We start from the raw sequence: 22,516 nt of genomic DNA on the forward strand, positions 1-22,516 counted from the left end.
TCGATTTTTCTACGATTTTATTTCGATTTTACAAGTTCACTGTTTAATGCGCCCTGGGCGCCAGGACCTAAATGTATTTTTTTTATATTTAGGTCCTGTCGCCCATTAGGGGGGCGACTGCCATCCATTTTTAAAAATTTCCCTATTCGACATATATTTTTGAATTTTTTTAAATATAAAAATGAAAGAAACCAAAGCTCACGGCTGGGCCGAACAGCCCATCAACAGCCAGCCCAGCAGCTGCTATCATGTGCTCCGCTTTGTGGTGCACTAACCCAAAATCTGAAACTCAACGCCGCTAAAGAAGGCCAAAAAGCAACAAATCGATAGGTAAGCTCATCTGTTCCCTTAATCAATCACTACATAAACTCTGACATTTCACATTGAACCCTCCAAACCGTACCTTGATAAATATTTGTGGAAAAATAACTTCTGAAATTGACACAGCATGAACAACTTTAGATCTCTGTAATAATATCCTAATGCAAGAAACAAACAGATGTTATTGACACTGTTTGCATGAGGATGATACAAATCAAACCTAGCAGGCTCAAAACTGAATGTCAACCTAATAACTGTAACCCATTTTATTGCCTTTAACATATTCTGAAGTTTTTGTTCTTTCACTGTTGGTGAAAGCTGGCTATTCCCTCTTAAAGTCAAGCTTGAAATCCATTCCCTTCATGACTTTAACATATTTAGTTACTTCAATCTTAGAGCGTTTTCCTGCACATGTGCGTAAGCATTTGCCATCTAATGATCTATGAACACATCATCTGGGAGGTGTAAAGAGACACTTATGTGTGGGCTTTAACAGCCTCTTTAAGCCTGAGATCTCCCAGAATATCTCTACCACAGATAGGGAAATCTGCAATGGACAAGATATAGCTTAAAACTTAGAAAGCACCATTGGTTATTGACTGTTTCAAAAAAAAAACGGTAATCAGCTAACTAAAGCCAACTTACCATATTGCTGGAAGACTTTGACTGACAGTGCACTGAAGCCACACATTGGAGACTCAGGGAAATCCTTCATCTAAATCAATATTGGGTTCTCTCTGATACACTTCCCAGAAAATTTGCTGTTACATGACAAAATGACAGCAAGACATGATAGACTGGTTTTCGAAACCTGCAGGACCCTAATGTATTGTCCTGGCTTGCTGGAAATCCCACGAAATGAATTAGGTGGGGAGTTGGGGACAACCCCCTACCCCTTGTTAACCCTAAAAAGGTTAGGAGGTTTGGTCTAAATATTCTGAAATATCCTTTTATATGTAAATACCTGAGCAACAATGTCATGCAAAGACGTGTCCGAACTTTTGCTCGTAGGTGTGAAATCTTGATGTGTATCACGGTCAATAGCTATTCGTGTTACAGTCAAATCCCCGTTTGCATTAGGATCACCACCATGTCCTGACGAGTAGTTCATAAACTGCTGAAAAGCTGGTTGTCACACAGCCTCCTCTTCCGGTTACCATGCAAACAAGGATTCACAAAACATCATGTATAGTAAATACTAATGCAACGGTAAATACATCATTTATAGTGGCATGTTGTTTCAAATATGTAGCAAGACTAACCTACTTCTAGGAAACAAATTAAAGAAAAGAAAACAGAGAGACTACCTCATATGTACTCATGCATAATATCACATAACCACAAGGAGAACACTATAATTGGCTGGAACTTAATCGCACAGGTTACAAATCAAATTGACACACATAAAGCACAAGTATAAAAGAGAATGGTAACATAAACACAATAATAAACCCTCAATTGTGATCAGAAGGGGAAAAGGAATATCTATGCCGAGACTAAGACAAATTGCCCCACTTGATCATTAGTAAATTTGCACGCAATTTTTTTTTCTGGCAGGTTGCTTTTAAAATTTCGTCCCATGGGACCAAGAACAGCTTAATTTTATGGAGTGCCAAGTACATTAGAGGACTATAGCATCCATATCATTATACAAGATATGATCAGCTCTTGCGAATCAAAATGGGTTCCTGAGCCTTACAGCTGTCGTTGGTTTATGACTTAGGGTTTAGGGTTTAGAGTGATACCTACAAGCACCATTCTGGTAGCCTCATAGTTATAAACTCTCAAAATGGTGATCTTTTGCTTAGCGAGATGTCAACTGAAAACTTCATTGTACTCCCTGCTAATGGCTGTCGCTGTCATCTACCATTGTCTGCTGCTAGCTGTTGGCAAATGCAGCCACAACAACAGTGTAGCGATTGTGTAGTTTATAATTCTCAGTATTTTGTGTTTGCCATAATATTTAAATTAGTACTCCATGCTTATTAAACAGTTTTGTTTCTTCAAGTTGTTACAAAATGCATCTCCTGATAAACATTCATTGCCCACATCATCAGAGCCTCACACTTATATGAATGAAAAACTTAAATTCCTATTTTCATTGACATATAACTGAAATTTCAACTGCTAAAATCGAAGGGTCCTCTACTGGCCAGCGCGGCAATGCCGCGATGCCTTTCTAGTGTATATTATTGTGCACAGCACAAACAACATTTTCCTGCACACTCGCGGAGTACTGAGAAGATCGGCGGAGTGCTTGGGGCATTCCTATATACCGTCCGGAAGATCGTTAAGCAACTTGTCGCATAGCCCAACTCGGCCCACCTGCTGAGTAACGCACAGCCCATAGCGAATAAAGAAACAGCGGGAGAGAGGAGGCGGCATTGCGATGGCCTGAACTGCTGAACAAAAGCAGCACTGCAGCATTCGACTCACTCAGAAGCTAATATCTAATAGACTAGTCTAGTATTTTCTAGTTTTACTTAACTCTTTTAATGGAGTCAACATTATTGACAAATGGATTCAACATTCTAAGAAAACTAATTCAACAGTTTGAAAAAATTAATTCAACATTTTTCTAAAAAATGTTGAAACAGTATGTTACAAATATTAAAAATCATAAATTAAATTGTTGAACTAGTATATTAAAATATTGAACTGTTAGATAAAACATTAAAAATAGCATATTGGATCTTATTTTCTTGCTTTAATTTCAACAAATATTATGGTTCAAACGGATTTTTAATTGGATGTATGGTTGAAGAGAAAAGATCCATTGAAGTTTCGAATATGTGTAACTTTGACGTGGCATCCCACCACTGCTAGTCTGTTGCAATCAACACGCCGCTGTGTGCACGGCCCACGCGCCCATGTGCTAGGCTATTTGGATATAATCATAGCCACTGCACCAATCTCAAACAATGTAAGATATATAGACTAAAAATCTAATGAAAAATGGATAGGATTTCACGAGTGCTGGTAACGATCAGCCCAAGGATACGAAAGAGGCCCACACATAACTTGATCCACTTTTCAGCCGGGCCCATGTCTTCCGTCTTCTTCCGTCGTTCGCCTCGCTTGTAGGCTTGTAGCCCATTGCCAGCCCAAGCCGCCATTACAGCCGCGCCGATGTCAATGCTCCCATCGCCGCCGGCGATCTCGCCGGCGCGGCTGCACAAGCTGGTGACGTCGCAGCCGGACCCGCTCCTCGCGCTGGAGCTCGTCAACGTCACCTCCCCGACCACCACGCCGCACCCTGCCACGCTCCACTCCCTCCTGCTCCGCCTCGCCCGCCGCCGCGACCACCTACCCCACGCGCTAGCGCTCCTCCGCCGCCTCCCAGACCCGCCGTCCCCGCGCCTCCTGCTCCCGGTCCTCCTCGCTGTGCTCCGCCTCCGCCGGCCACCTCAGCTTTTTCTCTCCACCTTCAACTCCCTCTTCGTCTCCGGCCCCAGCCCCCTGCCGCTCCACCCTCAGCTCCTCCTCCGCCTCCTCAGCGTCCTCTCCTCCACCGCCTCCCACTTCCTGTCCGCGCTACACCTTCTCCGCCTCGTCTCCTCGCGGCTACCCCTCCCCTCACCGCTCGTCCTCGCCTCCCACAACTTGCTAATCGAGGCCGCTGCTCGTTCCGGTCACGTCGCCGTTTCACTCTCCCTCTTCCACCGTATCCGCTCACTTAATGTATCCCCCGACGCCGACTCCTACCGCATTCTTACCCAGTCACTCTGCCGCAAGGCCCAGGTCCGCACTGCGGCTACACTGCTCGACGAAATGCTGCACAGGGGCATCCCCGCCGATCCGCTGGCGTACACCACCGTGTTGAACGCCCTGTGCCGCAAGAAGCAGCTCCTAGAGGCATATCGCTTGCTCTGTCTCATGCGAGGCCGTGGAGTTTCCCCTGACATTGTGCATTCAGGGGCGGAGCCAGGAAGTTGATTTTTTCATTATTAGTGGGGGCCAATCATACAAATTTATATAAAAAATTAATCAAAATTTAAATTTCTAATGTAAATTTGGGGACCATGGGGGGCCAGGCCCCTGTCCGCCCCCCCTGTCTCCGCCCCTATGTGCATTACAACACGGTCATTGTTGGGATGTGCCGCGAGGGGCGGCCACTGGATGCATGCAAGGTTGTTGGTGATATGGTGGAGAGTGGATGCACACCAAATGCAGCAACATATGTGACATTGGTGAATGGGTTGTGCGTAAGTGGATTATACGAAAAGGCAGAGACTTACCTGGTGGATATGGTGGGTAAAGGGCTTGTGCCACATTTCTGTGTTTCACTCAGTTATCAAGGGTTGTTGTGCAGTTGGCAAAGTTAAGGAGGCTGCACAAATCATGAGTTGGATGCTTGACCTTGGAGTGATTCCACATGTTGAGAGCTGGAGTTCAGTGATCAGGTGTGTTTGTAACGATGAGGACTGTATTGAGGCAGTATTGTTGCAGATGGTGACAGGAAAGCGGCGTGGTTCAAGCACAATCTCTAGGAGTACCTTAAAATGAGGTCGTGTGACAGATGCAATGCAAAACAAACAAGCGAGCTTCGATTTCTGCTGGATATAAAGAAACAGTTCTGCAAGAAAACTGTAGAAGGTATCTTGAAACTGGAGGGCGTGACCATTTTTCTTCTTAAATGCCTCTAGTGGAGTAGTGTGGGAGCGTTATCCAGTTTGTCTTGCTGGTTAGCTTCAAAGAAGGTATTCTCTCTCCTGATAACCCATAATATATGAATCATAATAGCATGGACAAAGCCTAATTACTATGCAGTGTTATGTTCTAACGCTTTCTGAACCAAACCTATCATTTGCCTTTTATTCTTGTACCACAGTGTTTGTGCTCTTTTGCATGGAGTATAGCAGCATCCTAATACATCTTTGCCAATCTTCTTATACCCAGATAAAGCTTTTGGTCGGCCTGCAAGGTGTCCGGTTCGATCCCTTCCTGGACTCGCCCCGCCCCTTAAATCAGGTAACGGATCAAAGCGGATCGCCCCTGAATAAAAGAGGTGCAATTGAGTCCGTGAGCCATTGACCCTGGGGTGACCCGAACCGCCCCTGCTGTTCTCATCGATATGTCCCATCACCTAGCCAATACACAGCTGCCTACCGTCGCCGAGGCAGCAGCTAGCCATGACGAGTGGTGCACTTGTGCAGGTGGGTCGCCCCCCTGGCTACCCGCGGATTTGACGGGGCAGCTGTACCTAAGGGGCGGTTCAACCCTGAACCTCCTTGGACACCGGAGGAGCGGAGGATTCATGTTCAGGGGCGCTCCGAGCCGCACCGTTTGCAGGCTGAGCTTTTGGTGTGTCTGAGTTGGAAACATTTTGACTTCTCGGGTATAAATCCTCATTGGCTTCTGGCAAGTGTGGTTTTGATCAACCATCGAGGAGATAACACAGCAGTGATACATTGCATTGAGGCACCTAGAGTGTAAGAGATCTTACGCACGGGGCTCCAGCTGCTGCTGATTTGTTGAAGTGAAGTTTCATCTTATTATTGGATTTAGAAAGAAGCTTGTACATAGTCTTTGTGAGAAACAAAACCTACATTTATCAGCAGGAAATCTATTCATCAGCATTCGCTTCTTGTGGGGAGGGGTGGACATTACTGGAATAATATTTGTTTTTTCTTGTGAAATTACCATGACTAATCAGTAATGAGGTCTGCAAGGTTGTATGGAGTGGTCTGCAAGGTTGTATGGAGTTTGAGCTTCAGGCACGAGATGTTGCCAAGCAGCGGGGTGCTGCTGGCCAGGACCAGAAAAAGCTGTCGCAAGCTGCTTCCATAATGATAGTTTGATGAATGATAGTAGGGTTACTGCAAAGAGCCAAAAAGTACATAAAGCATCTTAGTTATGATTAATTCCATGATTGCTGGATAAAATAATAGTCATTCTAGGAGTAATGATTCAAGGAGTGGGGAATGCAAATTTGTGACTTATGAGTGATCTCAACCAGTGATATCTTGTGTGCTAACCACGTTTCGTTCATTCAATCTCCGAAATGCAGACTCCCAGTAAGCTAAACTACTGAAGAATGAGTTCTAAATGACTGCCAGGTGATTCTCGCATTTCATTTTCGGCTCAGTCCCGGGAATGGAACGCATGGTACTGATTTGCTGCTCTGCTATTCTGGCTTGTAGGAACATAGCAAGCTCTTTTGCAGCAGGGTAAAATCAAAAGGAATTTCACTGTTCCCTGCAGATTTCAGATTTCATTGAAAAATTACTAGGGTTTCAAACAGCCTAAATTTTATCAGTGGTTTCAGGGACACAGATACGAACGTTTTCTTCGCCGCGCGGCGCCAGCCCAGCGACCATGACCCCACTGTTGTGTTGCGCCTTGCGCGTTTCCCCTGCGCAGCCTCTGCGCAGCCACTGCCCTTGGCCACAGAAAATTCACGCCGCCTCCGAGCAGCCGTCCTCCGCCACAACTTCGCCAGGGGCGCGCCCTAGCCCCGCCCTTATTATCCCCGTCTATGGCTTCTTCTGCTGCAGCCGCTGCCGCTGCCGCTGACGCCGCCGCGCTGCCCCTCCCATGGCTCTCCTCGCGCTCCGTATTGGGCCGCTTCTCCCAGCCCCGCCACAACGCCGCCGGATCCTCCGCAACCGGTGCCGGGTCCGGATCGTCGCCTCCAATGCCACCACACCCGTGAGGGACGGGGGCGCGGCCGCGGTGGTGTGGTTCAAGCATGACCTCCGCATCGACGACCACCGGGGCCTCGCCGCCGCCGTCGCGGAGCCGCGGCGCCCTGTCGTGCCGCTCTACGTCTTCGACCGGCGCATCCTCGCAGGTATGTTGCTGGTGTTGGTGCCGCTACCCGTCTGATCCCGTGATCCGGTTGACTGCTGAGGAATGGGATTTGGGAATAGTGCGCGTGGCGTGATCGGTGCATTGCCTTCGTGCTCGTGCGTGCTGCTTCTGTACTGCTTCTCGTGCGTCCATCGTTGAGGCAGCTGGGGCCTGTGGGGTTTGATCCCTGAGCTTTTTGCCACATCGGTGCCAAAGATGAAGTTGAACACTGAGCACTGTGGAACTCGTTAGTCACTTAGTTGCAGCTTATCGTGAAGTTCAGCAGCACTAAACATTCGGTTGCTTTACAACAAAAGCTACTCATTAAATGTAGAAACCATTTCTGCCTTAGGCTGCAACGCGCTTGCTGCTTCTTAGAAGTATTCTCACCCAAATCAGGACCATAAGTTACTGTCCAGCTTGGGCCACAACTTAAGACAGTAAGGCTGCATGCGACCTCAATCATAGATTTCCTGCTAGGCTGGTACAGTAGGATATGTACAAGGATTGAGCACAGGACATTTGCACACTATTCGCACAGTTTTTTTTTTTTGAGTGGCTTGTGCTGTTGGATTTGGATTGATGGTTGCCTGGTTGGTAGTGCAATTTCTTAAGTTGCAGCGATTCTACACACTTCACAGGAACCACATGCAACTTTTATAGGACGTCTGAAACTCACCCGTCTGCTGCTTTTCAATTAATTAGGTTGGCAGAATGAGGATGGGGTTGTTAGTGACTTATTGGTCAGCAACCCTGCTTCTGCAGTGTTAAAATTAGTAGCGTTACCAATTAGTGAATCACATTGACAGCGAGCATTTATATAATTCCCCCTCATCACTTGCAGGTTATTCAGATAAAATGCTGGAACTGCTGCTATTTGCTCTGAAAGATCTTAAGATGGCGTTGAAGTCTCAAGAGTCTGATCTGCTTATAGGCTTGGGAAATGCTGAAGATGTTGTGCTGAAGCTTGTGAATGAGGTCACTATGCAAGGTTTATGTTACAAATTTAGCTTAAGAGTTTGCATGTAGTTTCACATCTAGCTATCTAACATACATATCTTCTGGTGGGATTCATTGGTGGGGCATAACAGGTGCAAGCAGGTCTTATTTTTACAGAAGAGGAAGTTGAATATAGAGTGCGCAATGTTCTGGCCAATGTTGAATCATCTTTATCTAATGGGTCATTCTCATGGGGAAGCCCTCCCAAGATAGTGGCTTGGAGTGCCCCGTTGTATGACTATAAGGTAGTTTAGTTACAGCCTCTCATGTTATCCTCTAAGAACTTAATATGTATAACTTGCTGATAGCTGAAGTAAACATTGTACTAGAATTTGGAAGAAGTATCGACGTCATACGACCAATTTTTAAAGAAAAAACTACCAATGGCCACACCTCTTGCTGCTACAGCTTTGCCTGCTCTAAATTTGGAGTTAGACACAGGTGCACTTCAATTCTATTTGTTTTGGATTGTATGTTTTTTTGCTCATTTCTTTGAGTATCTTAATGTTCTCTTTTAGCTACTATAACAATTTCCTATCAGGTTTTCTACCCACTCTGGAAGAATTAAAAGGTTTCCTAAAAGACAGTAGAACACCAGAGGATACTTGGGTCCCTCTCAAGAACACGTCTGCAAGATCTATTCTAAAAGGGACTGTCAGCCTAAGAAAGATCAAAAGTAACACTACATTAAGCACCAGCAGTAATGGTGAAAACATAGAGGATATCCCCATGGATTCTGGTGCATCAGGAAGGAGAATTGTGAATTCAATGTTTGCATCTGAAAACTCGCTTGAAGTTAGAGGTGGAACAGATATTACTTTGGATGCCTTGGCTGCTTACCTAAGATACCTCGAAGGCACAGGAAATGCTAGTTGGCAAGAGTATGTGTCACCAACAAATTTTGTCCGCCTTTGCTCTAAATTACAAAGATTACATATCCACAGTGTGCTTCCATTAGAAATGCTGCCTAGATTCCAATGGAGGACCACCACTTCTTCTTTTTTTCATTTTATTCATGTAATACAGTCTGTCGCGGGATTTTTAGGGTACCCACAGCCGGGTGGCGGAACGCACCCGCCTATTCCCAGTGAGGGAGTACTCGGGGAAGTACTAGGTGGTTAGGCTAATCTAGCACTGAGACAAGCACACAAGAACACACGATCTAGAGTGGTTCGGGCCGCCGGAGCGTAATACCCTACATCCACGGGGAGAAGTATTGTTCTTGGTTGTGTATGAATCTATCCTCTGCCGGGCCTTGGCCTTTTTCCAGCCTGAGTTTTCTTCTAACGGGCGCCCCCCCTTTTATAGACCAAGGGGTGCGGAAACATAGGACGTTGAGGCCCCGACAAGTGGGCCCAACGTGACTGTGTAGCATACAGCGCAGAGTACTTAAATGGCCACAGTAGTTATGAATCTTTTCTCCGATATGCTTCCATGCCCTCCTGACCCTCTGACTGAGGGAGGTCTTCTCTTGTCCCGTCAGCAAGGTGCCCGTTGGGGAAACGTAGCTTGCGGCGTGGCCTATTGAGGCTATTATGTAGGCGTCATAATGGGTGAAGCCGATCCGTCGTATCCAACTGTCATGGCAGACTGACAGGCGCGGCGTGGGCGGCGCCAGCAGCTCCACTATACGTCTTGGTAATACGCGATCAATAGTATCCCCTGGTCAAAGAATCGCCTCGGCTTCTGCTACATCAATGCGGACGTCCACCTACCGCAATGAATGCAGTGGTAGGTGAGCCTTAGTATGGAGAACAAGCGTCCTTATATACGTCTGTGCTTGCAGACACGTGGCGGCTCCTGACCACCCCGGGGTGGGGTGTCGATTCCTTCCCTTAGTGAGGGGTCCGGTTACTATACAGGGGGTCCGGGGGTCCGGACCTCCACGGGAGGTCTTGAGCCTCCAGCTGTTCGGGCTGAGCGCCTGCTTCTTCCGGAACACATGGTGCTCCCGGACCTTTCCCAGCCGAGGGACGGGTCCGGGACCGTTGTCGGGTGAACAGGGCTCCGGACCGCAGGGGTCCGGCTGTTTGGACGTAGTCAAGGATAACTACAAGGCTCTTGTCTAGACACAGCAAGAGGGGGTACCCCAGTCCTGGGGTACCGATAGTGGCCCTCGGGCCCACCTCGGGAGAGGTACGAACCCGCGGGTGGGGCCACTACCGTGATGTGTTTCCACGAAAACTTGATTGCGTCGGTGTGCTCATGCAGAGAGCGGGCGCTCCGGACCCCTGAGGCCGGTACACCTGTTGCCAGGTTCAGGTACTAGGGCGCTCTACAGAGGGCGACGAAGGTGTAGGCTTAGGGTACGGAACCAAGCTAAGCGGCTACACAGACCTTGGATCGCTCAGGGAGCAAGCACCACTTCCCAGACCCGGCTCTTGGCGACCGTGGCGAGCGGTCTCTGCCGGAGCGGGCCACCGGAGTGGACTTGAGTCGACCGTGGCGAGCGGTCTCCGCCGGAGCGGGCCACCGGAGTGGACTTGAGTCGACCGTGGCGAGCGGTCTCCGCCGGAGCGGGCCACCGGAGTGGACTTGAGTCGACCGTGGCGAGCAGTCTCCGCCGGAGCAGGCCACCGGAGTATACTTGAGTCGACCGTGGCGAACCGATGAAATATGTCACTGGACCTCATAGTAAGGTGCAAGAAACCAAGCCTTATACTAGAAGGGAGTCCGGGACCTCTAAAGACAGCAGTCTCGGATACTAGAGTACTTGTAACAGGGTAGTGAAGTACGTAAACTTAGGGTACATTACCAGGCTAAGCTACGCGGAGCTTCTCTACCCCAGGATACGAGTACCACTTCTCCAGAGCAGGTCCTTAGGGGTCCGAACTGCCTTCCAGCTAGAAGGGGTGTCTCCACCTGGACACAAGCCAGCAACTTAACTTGGATTGTTAGCAACAAAAGGAAGACTCCGCTTAAGAGAAAAGAATAGTTAAACCAAGGCGAATAAATGTAATCAAGGTGGAGCCTAGATAAAACTGAGAAAGAAAATCTCCTTTATTATTGTGGTTGTTATGGTATACATTAGAGGTCGGGATTACGAGGTCAGACCTCTACCGCTCTGGACCGCTTTTTTGCCTGTTTGTGTGATAGGGCCAGAGGTCGGGTTTACAAGGTCAGACCTTGACCGCTCTGGACTCACACGTAGGCGCCACGTTATTACAAAGGAGGAACTTCCTTAGTCCTATCTTAGGAGTAACCTTCAGTTGCATTCTATACAGCATGTCCTTCTCTGGTTGGAAGGGGTACCGCTACTCCTGGATTCTTCATAGCCGTCGGAGGCGAAGGCGCCCTGGATGTGCCTGAACTGCATCATCCAGCATCACCTCGGGAGCTCGGGGGGCCACTCCTTGCCTAAGAGCTGTCATATGCTTAGGTAGCATGAGACAAATTCTTTGGCTTTGAATGGGAGAGGCCCCCTGCCGTCGCCGTCTGCCACCGGGAGCCAGCCCGCCTGCCGCTCGCTGCGGCAGAATCTGGTTTTCCGCCCTGGCACAGCAGGAGAATGGGTGCTCGTATGGACGAGCACGGAGCGTGGAGAAGGGCGGTCGTTCGCCGGCTTGTCCTTGGTGCTAGTGCCTGGGGCCCCCGCGCCTGGTGGCGGGGTCCTGTCTGTAGCAGCATCAAGCACCTCGGGTGGTGCCGGAGACGACACGACGACACGGTCAACTTCCTCCGGGATGGCCGTTGGCTCCAGGCCCCATGTTGAGAGAAAGCCTTGAGCCGACGCCATGCCACCGCAGAGGAAGCGTGTCCGTTGCTTGAGAGAAAACCTTGAGTCGACGTAGGGGCGGCAGCGCCCAGCGGCGCCTCCGCTGTGCGCCGCCGCGCCGGCTCTGAGGTGTCGCAGTGGCGATGCACAGTAGGCGCCGCTGCCGTGCGCCGCCGCACCGTGGGCGTTGCCGCGCCGGTGCCATGGCATGTGGCGTGGGTGTCACCCTGCATTCCTTCATCTTCTCGTTTGCCGTTGCAGAGGATGAACACAGCCCAGAAGCCTGAAGATCCAGCCAACGCCTGACCTCCCCACGGACGGCGCCAAATGTCGCAGGATTTTTAGGGTACCCACAGCCGGGTGGCGGAACGCACCCGCCTATTCCCAGTGAGGGAGTACCCGGGGAAGTACTAGGCGGTTAGGCTAATCTAGCACTGAGACAAGCACACAAGAACACACGATCTAGAGTGGTTCGGGCCGCCGGAGCGTAATACCCTACATCCACTGGGAGAAGTTATAGACCAAGGGGTGCGGATACATAGGACGTTGAGGCCCCGACAAGTGGGCCCAACGTGACTGTGTAGCATACAGCGCAGAGTACTTAAATGGCTACAGTAGTTGTGAATCTTTTCTCCGATATGCTTCCGTGCCCTCCTGATCCTCTGACTAAGGGAGGTCTTCTCTTGTCCCGTCAGCAAGGTGCCCGTTGGGGAAACGTAGCTTGCGGCGTGGCCTGTTGAGGCTATTATGTAGGCGTCATAATGGGTGAAGCCGAGCCGTCGTATCCAACTGTCATGGCAGACTGACAGGCGCGGCGTGGGCGGCGCCAGCAGCTCCACTATACGTCTTGGTAATACGCGATCAATAGTGTTCCCTGGTCAAAGAATCGCCTCGGCTTCTGCTACATCAATGCGGACGTCCACCTACTGCAATGAATGCAGTGGTAGGTGAGCCTTAGTATGGAGACCAAGCGTCCTTATATACGTCTGTGCTTGCAGACACGTGGCGGCTCCGGACCACCCCGGGGCGGGGTGTCGATTCCTTCCCTTAGTGAGGGGTCCGGTTACTATAAAGGGGGTCCCCCCATGGGGGGTCCGGGACTCCGCGGGGGTCCGGACCTCCACGGGAGGTCCGGAGCCTCCGGCTGTTCGGGCTGAGCGCCTGCTTCTTCCAGAACACATGGTGCTCCCGGACCTTTCCCAGCCGGGGGACGGGTCCGGGACCGTTGTCGGGTGAACAGGGCTCCGGACCGCAGGGGTCCGGCTGTTTGGACGTAGTCAAGGATAACCACAAGGCTCTTGCCTAGACACAGCAAGAGGGGGGTACCCCAGTCCTGGGGTACCGACACAGTCATTGATATTATATGAATTTCTAGAGTTTTTATAGCTGATCTGATTTTACTCCATATCCAGGTTGCATGATAAAGTGCGCTTAGCTGAAACCAGAGATGGTGCCTCATTCTACACCTTGTTTGGTCCTGCAATTCAGCTTGGAGTCATATCCAGGAGGAAAGCTTACAGTGATACTATTCAATACGAGAAAGATCGCAATGCTGGTTTTCTATCACCATTTGGGTACTCAACACCTACAGTGAAAGCAGCAGTAGATGCTATATGTTCGATGGAGGTATTTTTATTTTATATCTTTCCTAGCTTGTTCTCCTCTGTTGGGCTCAATCGTTAGGGAAACCAGACATCACATTCATTTTCCCCTAACAATCTATTTGTTTACGTGACAGTGGTATTGGCTCTTGGCGTCGAAATCCCAAGTATCTGTCGAGGGAAATTGTCCTGTAAGAATTTGGAGATGGAAGGGTTATCTTGTACAGGTATTCTTCTTAATTTGCTGTGCTTATGCATTTCAATTTGTCAATGCACATAACTTTATTTATGTCAGTCAAAGCAAATTCCTTATTTCAACCATTATTTACAGTATATTTTTCTGTGCTTGTGGGCTAAATTTTTGTATGTAAACAACTTTATTTATGTTGGTTACCGCAAATTCCTTATTTCGATCCTTCGTTGCAGTACACTTTTGTTGGCAACGAAGGTCCAGCTGTTCTTCTTGTGCATGGTTTTGGAGCGTTCCTGGAGCATTTTCGTGACAATATAGACAACATTGCTGATATGGGCCACCGAGTTTGGGCAATTACTCTTGTTGGCTTTGGAAAATCAGAGAAACCAAATGTCAACTATTCAGAACTTTTCTGGTCAGAGTTACTGAGAGACTTTATTATTGATGTTGTGAGGGAACCTGTTCATCTTGTTGGCAACTCTATTGGAGGTACCGATTCTATTATAAAGTTACTATACAGATGAAGGGACATACAATTTTTGCACAGAACAATCTTAATCAAGTTATAACAAAATCCTGATGAAGTCATAACCGTCCTCAAATATTCTCAGGCTATATCTGTGCCATTGCTGCTGGTTTATGGCCTTCTCTTGCAAAGTCTCTGGTTCTTTTAAACTCAGCTGGTTCTGTTGTTCCAAATTACTCCTTCGTCCCATTGAGTGAAGTAAGGCAACTGATCTTCTGTATCCTATCTATTGTTATGCATTCTGATTTACTTCTTCTCTACTATATGATATTGAAAGTTCATATTCGTATATGATTTTATTACAAAACCAACCTAGTTGCTTACCTGTGAGCTGAGCTGATCAATATTTTATGATATCAATTTGCTGAGCTGTGGGTGTCTCATACATTTTCATGGTCCTGTTGACTGCAAATGAGGTTGATAAAAACATTCCTTCAAATTTGTTTTAAAGAAAACTTTCAAATTGGATGTATTGGTTGGTAATATTATGCTTTTATGTAACACATCTACCTTTCATAGCTATTGAAACCTTCATGATATTTGTTCACTGATCTAATTGATTATGCATTCTTCTGTCTCAATACATTTTCATGTTCCTGTTGGCTACAAATGAGATTTTAAAAATTTGCCCTACAAATTGAATTTGTGGCTAGTAATATTAATTATCCGTGTTGATGTGCTTTTATGTAGCACATCAACCTTACATAGCTGTTGAAACCTTCATCATATTAATTTGCAGAGATAATAGATTTATGCACGCGGCTGTCTCATACATTTCCATGTCCGTGTTGGCTAAAATGATATCTGATAAAATGTGCCTTACTAATTGAATTTGTTGGCTGGTAATATTATTATATTAATTATCTGTGTCGATGTGCTTTTGCTAGATTTTGAAACCTTTACTATGATTTTTTTTATTGGATACATAACTGTAAAATCATTTGTGACACTGAAATGAACCTAGGTGAGGCTTGTATTTTCACGGCCAAGATATATATATGGTGCTTGCATGCATTAAAACAATAGTTCTCAGAAATGATCATTTGATGTGTAGAAAACACAAAATATCTGACATTGAACCCTTATCTCTGAAATATATTGTTGTTATAAATTAAACTAAGTGCTAATAAATGCAAACACCTGCAGGAAAGACGAACATCTTGGCTTTCCAGGTTGCAGGCACAGCTTCTTTTGCTCTTCTTGAGATCAAGGGTAGAAGGCATTCTTAAAGAATATTATCCTACTGTATGTGTACTATGAAGTCACTTTTATTTTCTTTTAGTTCAACAATACCTTCCATTCTTATGTAATACTTTTTCATATTTAGAGAACGGGACGGGTGGACAAGCCACTTGTGGACCAGATTATTAGAGCTGTATCCTCATATTACACAGTATAGTTGGCATACATTTAACTCAGTCTATGCAACGCAGTCTGCAGAAAGTTTCCTTGACAAATAAATTCAGTCTTATGATCCTGGTGCTGTAACAGTTCTTGAGAGTGTATTCAGCTTCAATCTTTCAATTCCTCTTAACTTTTTATTTGATTCTTTTGGAGGAAAAATATTAGTTATCCAGGTATGTACCTAATACCATGGACAAGCTTCATTGGTCAATAAAGAATCATCCACTAATGACATATCTATAACTATTGCCAAATTAGTTGGTTAATGTGTGGGAGGTTAATTTTATTTTTATTTACTTTCTTTGAAACAAAGGGTATGAAAGATCCCCTTACAAAATCTGAGGCGTTTGTTACCATGCTCCGAGAGCATTGCAGCAAGGTTGAAATCAGAGAGTTGAATGCAGGTACCCCCCCCCCCCCCCCCCCCCCCGCACCAAAAGAATCCTAATGTTTTTACTGATTTCATTTTCAAAAGTTGTGTTTATCATTATATCTTTCTTTTTATGGTGAATATAACAGGTCATGCTCCACATGATGAAGTTCCAGATGAAGTAAATACCCTACTGTGTGAATGGACGAAACAAATTGAAGTTAAACCAGCCCTGGAGAAGACCAAGGCAATATAGGTAACATTTAGAATTGTGGACACTATACATTGGCTGATTGTTTAACATGATCTTCGGAAGCACTTTTGTAACTTATCAGTGTGCTGCCAGCAATTCTTTAAGTCTTGTGTGATTAAAGTATTGTAAGTTGTTAAACCCTGTACAAAATTATGTATACTACTTTTGGCTTTTAAGCTTCATGCCATCTTCTGGCAGCTGATATTGAGATGAAACATACATGAGATCTCAGAAGAAGAAATAAAAAGCATTTGTGCATGTTTATGGGTAAAGTTAGGAGACATGATATGCAATTTTACAGTTGCTGAGAACTAGCTAATACTTAGGGATTGTTTGGATTGATGACTAGAGCCGATCTCTATTGATTGGGAAGGTATATTGGGTCTGGTCCCCTTAATAGTTACACTTTTTGACCCCATTGTGTAAGTAATATTCAATCATGTTACTCCTGTATGACTGTTCTTGTAGTTTATCTACTCCACTTGTTTTATTTGGACAGCGTAGCGGCAGAATTGATTATTGTATCATGTCAATTGGTGCTTTCTCTGTCCTTTATGTGCAAATTCTCAGAGAAGCCAACTGTAATCATCTCATTGAACTATTCTCCTGCAACTGCAAGGTTAGTTTTTGGACTTCTATTGGAGGATTTGAACTAGCTCCGTTAGTACTCCTTTGTTATAGTACTGAATAAGATGGAAGCCCTAACTCTCCAGAGCTTGATCTGGGTTCAAAGTTCAAACCTGGGATCAAAGCCGGGTGCCTGGGTCTGCAGGCTTTGAGCAAAACTTCTGCATCAGCACATGCCATATGCTTGATGCAAAATATTACACGGCGACACATAGTGTAAGATATTTTTCTTGATGTGATATTTTTAGCTATTCAGTTCTCACTATCCATGTTAGTTGTGTTAATCAGAAGACATTGGATATGTAGAGAAACCAAGTTCGGTGTTGAAAGACATGCTTCCTTTCTCGCTTGCATTGCATGTTGTTTTCTGTGAAATTACAGGTTCATTCTCGAATCTCGTGCGACTAGTAGCTCGTGTTCTTTTTTGATGTTTCATTTGGGATCCGGGTCCACGATGGTTTTGAAAGGTTCTTTTGTGATTGAAAGCCTTGGTATGGTATTTTTATTCCATTTTCCGCACTGAACAATCTTTTGTTTTGTATGAAGGAATCTTTATCGGCACTGGAGCTGGGTTTCATCATCCTGAGTGTGCATTACATCAGTTCGGCAGCTTCAGCACCATTCAACGCCATCTACCAATCACCGGTGCTTCCATCCTTTTTTTTTCTTTCTTTTTTGAGAACCGGTGCTTCCATCCTTTCGCAAGGTCATGAGACGGCACTGTCACTTTGGTCGCCTTCTCCCAGCAAAAAGAACCCGAGCATTACCACTCCCGGACAGCGACTCACCCCCACTGCTCTCCCGAGTGATATCACCTGATGACAGCCCCGCATCACGCATGCCGTCACTGTATTTTTTAGCCCCCCTTTGGCTTTGCTGCCCAATATTCTGTGCCTTTCTCCGGAGCAAATCGGCAGCGCTTCCACCAGTCTCGACTCTCGAGCCCTGGTAAGCATGAAATGATTATTTGCTGCCTCATTTCGCAATGCTTTATTTGGTGGCCATCTGAAAAATCTTTGGGCGAGCACAGGGACCCCATCAGCGAGGCCATAAAACAAAGCTCTGATTGGGATCACTCAACCAACCCACCTTATCTATTCAGCAAGCTTTCACCAGGGCCCTTGTCCTGGTTTTCACCAAACCTGACAGCTACGCGCACAGTCCATCCATGGCCTCTCCAAAGGATGTCAAGTTGCAGGTGACCACGTCATCTCGACGAGGCTACTGACCTCTTCTTCGCTCTAAATGATAGGCCTTGAGAGTCGCCTGCACGGCTGCACCCGTCCATGGCCACTACTTGGAGGCCAGTAGGCCCAGTACCACTCCTACTGCCTCCCCCGTCTTGCTCGCTCTACAAGGCCCTGGTACAAGCCTCCTCGGAATTGTTAATGCTTCTGTTGCTGTCGCCCGTGTCCCGTTGGTCCAATCGCCCGGGAGATGTTACAAGCTACTGCTCGTGCGCCACCAGCTGCTGCGCCCTTGCTGTCCGCTTCAAGGTGAGTGCGCCCTCGTGTAGTCGCGTTGCTGGATTTCTTGGCGAGTTCTTACGCTAGCGCCTCGGGTATCGACGTGTGTTGGAGCAGATTGGGCGACAGAATCCGGGCAAATGCGCCGCCGGATGGTGAAACTTCTGAAGCTCTTCCACAATAAGTCTACACTACAGAAGTAGGGCACACCATATTCTTAGAAAAGAAGAAAGAAAAAAGAGGGAGAGAAAAAACATTGATGCTGATGTTTCAGAATTCAGACAGGAACTATAAGTCTCCTGTTAGAACACGGATTTTGTTTTTCGCATGTTCCAAGGGATCAAACAATTTTATATGAAGCTCGTGCATTCTCATGGCTGCTCTGTCGGGTAGCTACCTGGCTTGTGCAAAAGATACAGGTAAGTAGGTATCGAAGATTAGTATCTCAATATATTGTGTGATGTGGTGTTTGATCAGTGTCACTTATTATAAGAGGTTAAAAGGAGTGTCGCTTGCGAAGTTGGTATATGGGAGACTGTTGCTATTTGCCCTTTGATGATGAGGTAGAAGAATGATGGATGCCGCCTGGCTTTACCATCTTTGTCACGGAAAGGAAATGCACGAAAGCGTAGTAGGCCAAATGACCGCTGAATGTTCAGTGCTTGAAAGTGGCATTTGGTTAGAAAATTGACTAGACTTGTACAACTTGGTGTATAGGTCCAGGTGCATGCTGTTTATCTTATCATCTACTCATATAAGGAAAAATGTACGCCTAATTTATTCCATACTACTCTGTCTAATCATGTGGTTTCCTGTTTTCTGTGCTCAATAAGATATTAATTCAGGAAAAATGGGATATGGACATGTGGTGAAGCCGTGAAGTTTCTTACTCTAGCGGTTGTTACTATCACAATGATATGGTACAGCTCACAAGTTTCATAAGGGATGCAAATTGGTGACCCTTAGGTGCATCTCCAACCCTCATTAGTTCAAAGTTTTGTACTAATTTTCCAAAATGAGATATGATTTTGGAGAAATAGTACAAAATTTTGAACTAAAGAGGGTTTGAGATGCATCTAAGGATCACTAATTGACAAGTTTTAGCACTTTTGTTTTGCTTCAAATCAAATAAACACTTTTTTTGTGAATTGAGTGTGACATGACCATATATCTATACCTGCCAGTTAACTGAGATTCCATTCACATTAAAACAATTAACAAATGGCAGGGAAGATTTTGTTGCTTCAAGTCACAATACTCGTGAAAGACACTGAATAAGATGTTTCTTTCTCCAGAACCATCTTACAATTATCAGCAGAACAAGTAATTGCTACCAGTTTACTGAAAAGAATGTACACATGTGCCTGGGATGGTTAAATAATTGGTTCTCTCGAAAATTCTTTAATCCTTCTTATTGGATCAAAGTAGATAGGAGTACGTAGCAGAAACGAAATTTGCATCGTTTGCACACGTCTGAATTACTTGGCATGAATGGAATCCACGTATCTTTATGCATCTTAAGACATAGCAGCAAACCATGCATGATAAAGAAGAGGATATATCTATGTACCTACCTGACCACTGAACGTGCCGCATGTATTTTCTTTGCATGCAAGGCTTCACTCAATTTCAGGCGACGCGTCGATTCGCTGAATATGCACGTATTGGCGCCAGATGTGGATAGCATTTAATTTGCAGCATTCAACTAATACTCCCTCCCTACCTAAATTAGCTGTCGTTCTGGACGTATGGATCGATTTCGCAAAACTTGTCGCTGGAAGCACAGGCGCTTCATATTGGACCAGATTGCCCCTAATTAAATGCGTTGCTTTGCATCGTTTCCCGTCCAGGGCCTCGCTTCCCACCTGTGCGCCACGGTCTCATTAAACGTGCCTCCCTCCATGCAAGCGGGCCCCGCGAGCGCCATGCAAAAAAACGCGCGTGCGGGGGACTCGAACCGTCGTCCCCAGCCTCGGGCCACGGAAGAATAACCACTCGAGCTACGCATGGGTGCTGTAAAGTTGGCATCCACATCGCTATTTAATAAGGGCAAAGAAGGAAAAAGTACCCCTAATTAATCACTCCTTGGTAAGCACAATCATGTCCTAAACGACAACTAATTCAGGTATGGAGGGAGTATGAACTAGCCTATCAACCCGTACTCTTGTACAGACTAATTGTAACTAATAAAAGTAAAACTTGCTAATAATTTTAATTATCTATTGCATGCTCTATTTCATATATTAAATATTCTAATACATACTCTAAAATACATATTTATCATTATCTAGTTACAATAGATTTCATATTGCATCATATCTTCATATGTGTTTGATATATATTTAGTTGAACTATTTGTTTGTGAATTGATATTTTTATCTCTTACATCATGCATGAATACATGGTGACACATATCGTGGTAGTATTTTTTTATATAAGTAATAACATAAATGATATATTAATAATGATAGAAATAGTAATTTAGAATTTTATATTGGTGTACTTAAATAATGATATAATTTAGGTTCAGATACTTTAACTTTTAATAATCATATAATTGGATAATTTATATGCAATTTTTGGGGTTATTTGTATTATTTTTATAATGGCATAGGTAAGTAATTTACACAAAGATTAGGAGGGTTACTTTAGATTTTTTTTTATAATGACAGAGATGGATAATTTAGAGGTTACTTTAGCCTATTTTTATAATAACAGAGGTAGGTAATTTATTAGAAAAGAACTAATAAATATTATGATTAGAGTTGTTAGATTGATGTCTAGATATTTTTTTATAAGAATTTTTAGGATTTCTATATTTTTTTAGAGTGTCCACTAAGAATCCTAGGTGACTTCACATGAAGACTTTAAAAGTAGCCTACAATTAGTAATAGTAAGACATATTTGTTTGTTTTGTATATTCCTCAAAAAGAAGGTTAAGGCACTAATCTCGGATGGTATCACTTGAGCAGTGAGTTTTAATTCGAATGGGGTTCATTTGGTGGTTGATCGATTAGCATCATATATAGTTGATACTGAAGCAGTGGACCAAGCTCAAAGAATAAAATCTGCATCAGTGATCTAGCTATTCATCCATCACTGTTTCCATCAACTCAAATAATACTTGCATGAATCTCTGGCTCTGCCGGCACTGTCCACACTGACACGTATATATGCTGCTAACCTGCATTGTTATTGTCAGCACGTACCTAAGCAGTTTCCTGGAGTTGGTCAATGGAGTCGATCTGCCGCTAAAAATACCCGTATTATTACTGGCATAATAAGTAGCAAAACCTGCAACTTTGATTATTCCATAACCAAAGTGAAGCTTATAGTGAATATACATATACAAAAATGGGTCTAGATAGGTTCATCTCATTGTCACGAGTCTCGTCTCCTATGTTTCAGTTCCTTTTGACATCTCCGGTAAAAATCCATCGCATCTTTAATTTAAGACTTTTACAACTCACGTCGGAGCGAATCTTTTTCACTTTCTGTTCTTTACTCCTTTTCGTAAATTTACCCCCGGCCCCTTTCCTCTTTGCCACCCTTTAAATTGTCAAGATTCCTTGAGTAAAAAAAACAGCGTCGTCATCAACTAGTACCATATATATGTATACTAGCAACTTTGATTATCTTGCCAACTCAACTGCACCGTTGAACTTATGAAGAGCGAGCTACCTACTCAACCGTTAACACTTCAACACTATCTCAACCCAAGAAAACATATAGAGTAACTACGGGCCAAGAATCTCACCAACCATGCACAAAAACATATCTTATGTACACCACATGCGCATGCAATTTGCACATAAGATTGGCTTACAGTTAACTTAACAATTGTGACATCCTGGCCTAAGGGCTTAATAGGATTAATATGATACTTATACCAACAAGTTGCAACTTCTTTTCTGGAAGTCAATGTCCAAAGAACTCAAGGACTTGTGTTGGTCTGTGAGGGTAATCTATATCATAACAAACCTGCCAGATGTAAACGGGTCCGGCCTCGGATAAGCGGGACGTTATAACAATACACCAATGTATAACCAAATCTACACTACCTACTCCCACAACACATCTTTGTGATACGTACTTACAAACTAAACTAAAGATACCAGAGGAATTCAACACCATCTGCAACAACATAAACGAATAGTTGATTTCAACTGCTCTTAGAGAACGAACACATCTTTATTTGCTCATTAATTAGTAAATCATGCAATTCGTAGACAAGAATGCCTAGCAAGGT

At 45.0% G+C, this 22,516-nt stretch overlaps 2 protein-coding genes and 1 pseudogene across 17 annotated transcripts; 2 read left to right on the forward strand and 1 right to left on the reverse strand.

The window, feature by feature from the left end:
- Positions 1-409: 409 nt before the first annotated feature.
- Positions 410-2,706, reverse strand: LOC120662784 (annotated as a pseudogene).
- A 719-nt stretch (positions 2,707-3,425) lies between these two features.
- Positions 3,426-4,825, forward strand: LOC120661354 (pentatricopeptide repeat-containing protein At4g01400, mitochondrial-like). The gene is made up of 2 exons (XM_039940202.1): positions 3,426-4,227; positions 4,389-4,825. The coding sequence occupies exons 1-2, from the start codon at positions 3,451-3,453 to the stop codon at positions 4,644-4,646; spliced, it is 1,035 nt and encodes a 344-aa protein (XP_039796136.1). The 5' UTR covers positions 3,426-3,450; the 3' UTR covers positions 4,647-4,825.
- A 48-nt stretch (positions 4,826-4,873) lies between these two features.
- Positions 4,874-18,738, forward strand: LOC120661352. 16 transcript variants are annotated; one of them, XM_039940192.1, is made up of 19 exons: positions 6,750-7,114; positions 7,958-8,091; positions 8,205-8,357; positions 8,442-8,553; positions 8,654-8,993; positions 13,240-13,453; positions 13,566-13,655; positions 13,855-14,110; positions 14,233-14,345; positions 15,294-15,392; positions 15,475-15,522; positions 15,614-15,724; positions 15,865-15,955; positions 16,071-16,177; positions 16,674-16,793; positions 16,888-17,017; positions 17,183-17,268; positions 17,348-18,297; positions 18,385-18,738. In XM_039940192.1, exons 1-14 carry the CDS (start codon positions 6,859-6,861, stop codon positions 16,175-16,177), a joined length of 2,124 nt encoding a protein of 707 aa, XP_039796126.1. In that variant the 5' UTR covers positions 6,750-6,858; the 3' UTR covers positions 16,674-16,793; positions 16,888-17,017; positions 17,183-17,268; positions 17,348-18,297; positions 18,385-18,738. The 16 variants fall into 16 exon arrangements, with proteins under 16 accessions (XP_039796131.1, XP_039796133.1, XP_039796126.1 ...); XM_039940189.1 differs by lacking the exon at positions 17,183-17,268; XM_039940188.1 differs by having other exon boundaries at positions 16,888-17,268; positions 18,385-18,728.
- Positions 18,739-22,516: the final 3,778 nt, after the last annotated feature.

This window comes from Panicum virgatum, chromosome 2N, assembly GCF_016808335.1.
Source record: "Panicum virgatum strain AP13 chromosome 2N, P.virgatum_v5, whole genome shotgun sequence".
Lineage (NCBI taxonomy): Eukaryota > Viridiplantae > Streptophyta > Magnoliopsida > Poales > Poaceae > Panicum > Panicum virgatum.

Bases quoted from the DNA above. Each gene is read 5' to 3' on its own strand.
- LOC120661354 (XM_039940202.1), top strand. From the start codon at position 3,451: ATGTCAATGCTCCCATCGCCGCCGGCGATCTCGCCGGCGCGGCTGCAC. The intron at 4,228-4,388 runs GTGCATTCAGGG...CTCCGCCCCTAT, and splicing joins GTGGAGTTTCCCCTGACATT to GTGCATTACAACACGGTCAT.
- LOC120661352 (XM_039940192.1), top strand. From the start codon at position 6,859: ATGGCTCTCCTCGCGCTCCGTATTGGGCCGCTTCTCCCAGCCCCGCCA. The intron at 7,115-7,957 runs GTATGTTGCTGG...CATCACTTGCAG, and splicing joins CGACCGGCGCATCCTCGCAG to GTTATTCAGATAAAATGCTG. The intron at 15,523-15,613 runs GTATCCTCATAT...AAATAAATTCAG, and splicing joins TGGACCAGATTATTAGAGCT to TCTTATGATCCTGGTGCTGT.